This window comes from Leptinotarsa decemlineata, unplaced genomic scaffold (assembly GCF_025532065.1).
Source record: "Leptinotarsa decemlineata unplaced genomic scaffold, Ldec_3_MD MMD2_P_RNA_scaffold_6, whole genome shotgun sequence".
Classification (NCBI taxonomy): Eukaryota; Metazoa; Arthropoda; class Insecta; order Coleoptera; family Chrysomelidae; genus Leptinotarsa; species Leptinotarsa decemlineata.
Window position 1 is genome coordinate 6,446,835 of NW_027412533.1, and position 7,302 is coordinate 6,454,136.

Sequence of the window (7,302 nt, forward strand, 5' to 3'; positions counted from 1 at the left end):
TGGTTTTTAACTATTTACCTAAGGTTTTTATTATGATTTCACCACTTTCTTTAGGAATGACACAAAAACTGGTCGACAAATGGCTTACATCCAAGAATTATTTCAATTTATATGCAAAATTTGTCCTCACAAAGTATTTTCTGTTTGGTAGCCCCTCCAAAACAAACTTGAACTTCTATGTAATATGGTATCTCTTTTATCTTATCAATATAGAGTTTAATCCCAACAATGTGACTCTGAATCGTCATTCAAAAGGTGCTGAAGAAGAATTGATAACTGGTACTTTTGCCTGAAACTTTGAGGTACACCTTGAGATGAACATATATTTTTGTAAATATAAAATTTGTTTCCATATATAATTTATATGGGATTTTCTGATGATATTATCCATTTCAGTATGATTGTTGTGAAATATAGTTAGTAATTTATTTGTATTTCGAAGCAGTTATAATGAGAAAAGCTTGTATTGATACATTTCACTTCTGCAAGAAATTTTCTATTTATATGCCAATGTAGAAGATGAAGATTTTTTCAGATTTCTTCTTCGAAAAAAATTATTTGATGATATGAAAAAATATTGTGAGTAACTGAATTTTCATTTATTTTTTTATTCAAAGTTATTTTTGATTTTACCATGTATATTTTCATATAGAAATAAATAATTCAACAAGTAGTAAATGTACATATTTTGAGAGTGTTATAATTTTCTATGAAATAATAAATAGCTTCTTGAATACCAACTACTTCTCCAACTCGTCAGTGCATTAGATTGTCATCACGAAGTCGTGGGTGACATAATTTCAACAGTTAATATGATGCCTTTTCAGTTCTTCTTTTGTTGGAACCAAAAACTCATAAGCTGGCTCTTCCTTTTCGATAACCCACAAACTTCCGTTTCTACCATTCTCCAATATCTTTATGAGTTCATTGGATACGAACTCCGGCCTGAAAAAAAACAAGTCATTCAACTTCGAAATTAACTCTCAAATAAGAAAAAATTATTGAAACCCCGATCAATAACTTTCTTGTCACCTCTGAAGTTTTCTCTGTTCTCTTTTCTGAAACATGTCCATATATACAGGATCCAATAGGAAGTCACGTAGTTCAAAACTAGTAGTTCTTGTTCTGCCAGGAACAATGGCCATGACTCTCACTTTAGTTCTTTGGTAATGCATCGGATGTGCCCAACTTCTGGTAAGCCCGATAATTGCCGACTTGGTCCCACTGTAAATCGGGGCGACGCCATATTGGACGATACCAGCCAGAGATGCGGTGTTCAGAATTACAGCTTCTTCACCTTGTTTATAGTTTTTTAAGTACCTTTCGAAGCCGAGGAGAATGCCGTTTATTGTGCCATTCTGAAATGATTAGTAAGTCATTTTAAACATCCATTCGTTGGCTCAGTGGAAATGTATTAAAACAGCTGGATAATTTTCCAAAATAAAAAGTTACGTACCATACAAATCATAAATGAAAATACATTAAAGATCGGGTAGCATCTAGTTGAAACTAGCTCGTCATTAGAAAATGTTCTATGAAATTCATTTTTCGAAATTTAAGCTAAAATTTCCATGAGGAAAAAGTATATACAGCTTTGTTTTAGGAATGATAAGAAATTTCAGAAAATCCCAGTATTAGTGATAAGGAGAAATTGTGAATGGTGATACCCACCAAATTGATGGCGATTTCTCTTTCCCAGTTGAGATCGTCCAGGATACCAGCATTGTTGATAAGTATATCAATGCTTCCAAATTTCTCTAAAGTAGATTCAAAAGCAACTGAAAATAAGTTATTTATATCCTGGAGCTATTTGAAGCTTCCAATACTCACTTTGTATTTCCTCCATTTTCGTCACATCACACTGGATGAAGATCGCTTTTCCTTTCCCAAACTCATTTTCTATTTCTTCCAAGGCTTTTTTTCCATTGGTTTCATTTATATCGGTCAGAGTGACACCCTTCACAGACAAAAAAAATCAAATATATTCTGGTTGGATTGAAGAATTTCAATAATATGTATATTATGAAATCCTAGTTATGTTTGAAAACTGTTTTGACTAATTATATTTCCAACGGGATTATTTTCCTAACATTGAATGATATTCGTGCTTTGAGTCATCTCTAAATCCTCTAGATGACGTCTTTCGTGAAGCTAATTTATACTCAAGCTTGTCTTTCAAGCTACTTGATTCCAAAAGTATATTTGTGATTCAACTCACTACCATCATTGGGATCTGTGGCAGGTCGAAAAGACGCTGTTTGGTGTTGGACCACAAATGCTTTGTCTTTGGGCTGAAAACCAACTAGTTCCTTGCAGTTTTTACCTATGCAACAATTTTTGGGCGACAGTAGAGGCCTTTGGGAACTCTATTCATTATTGATAATCATAGTAGTATCGTATCGATCATATATTGATGGCGTCTTTACTTGGAAATATCTCCATGCTAACACATACTCATGATTGGAAGCTGAGTTTGAAAATGCATCTGTGGTTCAGCCTAGTACCAATGACGAGACCTATCTATAGCAGGTTGGAACCATGCTATATGGGGTTGTATCTATCACGAATATCGGTTTTGACTTATTTTTGAAAATTATTCGAAAAAAGAAAGGGTGCGTGATACTTTCTGGAAGATATCTGGTTCAGATCAGCCTTCACCCAACCCCCTTCTTTCTCACGAAATTCAACTTTGTGTTCAGCGCCAATATAATAATAATAATCATAATAATAATCGAGTGGGCTGAAGTCGGAAACTGAGGGGTCCATCACGGCTTGCCAGGCTTGTTTTTTTTCAACACCTTAGTCTACCGCAGTCGCGTGATGGGTATAGCGGTTCCTGACACAAGGTGCAGGGCTTGCCACGGGGCGCCCGAGATCCTGATGCACATCAACATGTCCAGCATATGCGGTCTCGGCCTATATTCATCGACATAACGCGGCCCTAGGAGTGCTATATTACGCTATATTACGGCACTCTTACGGTATTGACGAGACACCGGTGTTGCTCCACGCTCCGAAGGATATTGAATCCGTTGTGGGGAACGAGAAGAGCCGAATTTGAATCCGTTGTGGTGAACAAGAAGAGCCGAATTTATTGGAACTATTCTTTCGTCAGCCTCAGGCTCATACAAGCTAATAAGCCTCCACCACCAGAGCGAGACGATATTTGTCGTGGAGTTTTCAGCTCCTGGCGAAGAAAGATAATTTAATAAAAACTAGGCTACATAATACTGTCTTCGGATATAAAATGAGTTTCAAGTAGTTGACAATTTTTCATAGTGAATTTCACTAGGTCGGACTCCAATTGTCTAATATAATTCTAATATGATTCGAAATCTATGAAAGAAAAACTGAAATCAGAGTGAATAGATGAAATATCAATCATAATAAGCAATGAAACGTAAGATGAAAATACAATAAGACGAATAAAAATGATCAAGAACAAAATGAAGATGACAACAGAGTTGAAAGAAATACAAAAATGAAAAAATTAATGGGAATAAATAAAAAATTACACGAAGACGATTGTGGATACCAACAATCGGAGCGTCGTGAAGTAACTTGGTTGCAAACCTTTTTAATTTTTGTTTGATTTTTTAACTATGCCTTTTCTATTATTTCTTACAATTTTATTTTCTCATTTTGTTGTCATTTTAATTTTCATCTTGATTCTTTCAATTTATTTCACACTCTTTTCATTTCTCGTTTTATTGCTCAATATAATTGATACTTCAACTATCCACTCTAATTTTAGATTTTTTTCAGATATATTGGATCATATTAAGATCATATTAGACAATGGAAGCCCGAAATAATGAAATTCATGAGATAAGTGTTTCATGTGAGTAATAGTAAATACTTGATTGAACGGGTGTTTTTCCTGTAATTCAATTTTCTTATGTGGAAGTAGGTGTTTCAAAAGAGTATTGTTTTCAGTTTGTATCGGAAATAATTTTCTGTGTATAATCTACATATTTTCATGTAAAATTTCTATTGACATTGATTTTCTTCCTTTCTTTAGTAGTTTCCTATAGTATTATTTCAATGATGTTGAAGAAGAAAGACGAAAAACTTTTTCTCTGAAAACCAATCTCTCCTGATAATATTTCTTTGTCAATTTGAATAACATGTGCATATTTTAGCATAATACTGTTTTTGATGAAGGATGCAGTACATTCAAAAATAACTTCTGACTTTCTCAAATGAGATGTTTCGTGAAAAAAAATAAAGAAAACTTTTGAAATATTTCTAGTACTTCTAGAACACTGAGGTAGACTAAATATATAAAAAACTTTCCTTCCGTAGAAATATCTGATTGGTTCAGTTGATTTTGTGTTGATTTTTCCGAACAGTGATTTTTGTGTGTATTATTTTCATATTACTGGAATTGTATTCAGAAATTAATCTGAATAAAAGTCCACCATCATTTAAATGTTTCGTACGATAACCTACATTGATACACTTCGAATTGAAACTTACCTTGAGATTATTCCTGAGTAACTCTTTGGCATGGCTCAGACCCATTCCAGATGCAGCTCCTGTTATTAGAGCTACTTTTCCTGCGATTCTGAACACCATGTTGATACAAGTAGTTCACTGTTCCGGTTTAATTGAAAAACAGATCAACAATATCAGTTAATGCCAACAATTTGCTTGTTTTTTGAATTTCAATAGTCTCATTTTATTGATAAACGTGATGTTTCGCAAATAACCGCACTTTAGGGGAAAGTGGAGCAATTATGCAAATGTTTGTAGTTGATACTGGAGCTTGAATAATTGGAATTATTCGAATTGTATTTATTGAACGTGGCGAGTGTGTACATCATTTTTGTTGATTTGGGTTCAACTCTGAAAAAATCTATGACAGGGAGATCAAGTCTAAGAAATCTGAAAGCTACCTCTTCAGTAGTCTCTAGTATAATTGAACTTCAAATTGGATGGGGTATATCTTCAGGAGAGATAAATTTTCAGGAAAAAAATATTTTGGATTATTACAAATTTTCCTGCATTCAGATGGAAAAGTAGAAAGCCACAAAAACTTTCTTTCCAAATAATTATTGAATCTGAGGTTTTTTTATTCAGAACTATTAATATTTCTCAATGAATTATTCAACATTTTGCAAGTCTTAGGAAAATTTATTGCTGATTATTGAATGATAGGGTTCAAATCAATCCCTTGAGAAGTAATGAAACATCTATGAAAAAATTGAACTAATCTAGGTGTTGTCAGTGATCTCGAAAGTGATGACGAGAAAGATCCCCAAATTGGGTTCCATCGACGATTTATTGACGATCATAAGTCATTATGTCATCATGTTGGTTGTTGAAAGTGTCAATCAGTTATACTTTCCCCTACTAGGAGTATATTGCACATATTGTCTGAATAGAAATCATACGATTGTTCAGTGTCGTGAGTTACCTAATTCCTCAATAGTAGTCCCACTATATTACTGATATCCGTGGATATTTCATCAACGCGGATTCATGAAACCTGGCTGTCGATCAGATATCAGTAGTTAGATGTATTGCTTCCTCAAGTGATTGTATAAATCTGTAGATTCGATTGAAATATTTTCATGGTTGCTGCATCATGCATATAACTTTCCATTTAACATATGCAAACCAATAATAGTTACTGAGGAATGTAATATCGTTCTAATACCAACGGAATATGGACAGAAGAATTCAAATATTGCTTTCGAGACTAAGTCAGTTCCAATGATGTGTTTACTGGTAAATTGTAACAACATTGCCCAGTATTCGATCACGGATGCAACACCTCTTTGCTTTGGTATCATTTATCATTGAATTCTCATTTAGCCACCAATTTCGAAACTCAACTGAGCAAAGGACCTCCATTCAGTCTCTTTCTATAGATGGTGTTTTTCGACTGATTTGATTTTTGGTTCTTTATGAAGGAAGTTTCTCTTATTCTAGGTTAACAATTGTTTGCGTAGGACTCAGTAGTTGGAAGCAGTCTTTACTGTAAAGATAATAATTTCTGATAACATTTTCCAAACGAGAAATCGTTACAACTAAAAAGTGTTCATCAATTGAACTCATTTAATTCCATTGTTTCATCAATTCGATTCCAATCAAGAACAATGAGTACCATAAAACCCTTTATAGTTAGTATTTCACTACACACAGTGTAAATCTTGAATACGTTACCAACAAATCAACTTGATGATACTGAAGTGAAGTTTCTGGTGATTACTTTTTATGGGCTGAAAATAGACGATTAAGTATGCTATCCAATTTTTTTTCATTCCATGGGTTAAATGGGAATGAAGGACTACCATATATCTTGATTTTTTTATGATTTATTTTTCGTGGTATACATATTTTTTCTTATTTTTTCAAAATCCATTTCAGATTGGATTGAATCAGTTTGACCCTCTCACCACTAGTATATCTTCAAAAACTAACAACGATGTTTAACGCTATCACTGTAAAGAGAGGTGACGACCTCATTCATTTGTTTTTCGAAATATGTAAATTATTTTGTACAAAACACATCGTATATGTCCTATATGTGTATTGTGTATGTAGGTACTTTTCGGAATCAACGAGCTTATAATCCCCGATGTTTATTTTGTTGAGGATGTATCGAGTTCACAGGGTCAGTCTACGGGAATTACATCGAATCAGATCACTTAATCATTTTTTGGGTTAAAAACATTTACCAGAGTGCAGAGGAAATGACACCAGATATGTGATATATCGGAAAGTATGTGGGAAAGTTCACCTTACTTTTTTTGTAGGCGGAATATACAACTTCATAACTACCTACCATTTGAAGAATGGATTCAACAAATTTTCAATATCTTCGTTATGCATGTTATGTGGTTTTTTCTAATATAACAAGCAAACTAACCTTCTGAGAAATACAGAAATATTTTCTTTTGGTTACTTATTTTTGAATAAAAAAACTCCACTTCTATTTTCTGAATCATTGCTTGTTTTTCACCAAACATTGAAATTCAGGAAGTATTACCAACACTACACTATCATTTTCTTATTCCTACAAACATCTGAAATTGTCGTGAATTCGATCAAACTTTTGCAATTCGGAGCCTAAAACCTTTCAGTGTTGATGATTATGAATGTCTCTCGTGAATCATTGTCGGTTGAAAATGGAATAAAATGTATCATTTCCAGTACTTTTTGATTTAAAAAAACGACAGTTGTGCATCCAAAATCACCACTGACACCCCCTTTGATAGATATTTGAAATATTTATCCTCCTATCTTTCCTGAAAAATGACAAATGAAACTTCCTATGTTTTAATATCACTTGTA

General features: G+C 33.4%; 1 protein-coding gene across 1 annotated transcript; it reads right to left on the bottom strand.

Moving 5' to 3' along the window:
* Positions 1 to 577: 577 nt before the first annotated feature.
* On the bottom strand, positions 578 to 4,646 carry LOC111516949 (15-hydroxyprostaglandin dehydrogenase [NAD(+)]). Its single transcript, XM_023173034.2, has 5 exons — positions 4,480 to 4,646; positions 1,831 to 1,957; positions 1,672 to 1,778; positions 1,033 to 1,358; positions 578 to 945 (listed from the first exon to the last, which is right to left on the bottom strand). The coding sequence occupies exons 1-5, from the start codon at positions 4,576 to 4,578 to the stop codon at positions 801 to 803; spliced, it is 804 nt and encodes a 267-aa protein (XP_023028802.2). The 5' UTR covers positions 4,579 to 4,646; the 3' UTR covers positions 578 to 800.
* Between the last annotated feature and the right edge of the window lie 2,656 nt (positions 4,647 to 7,302).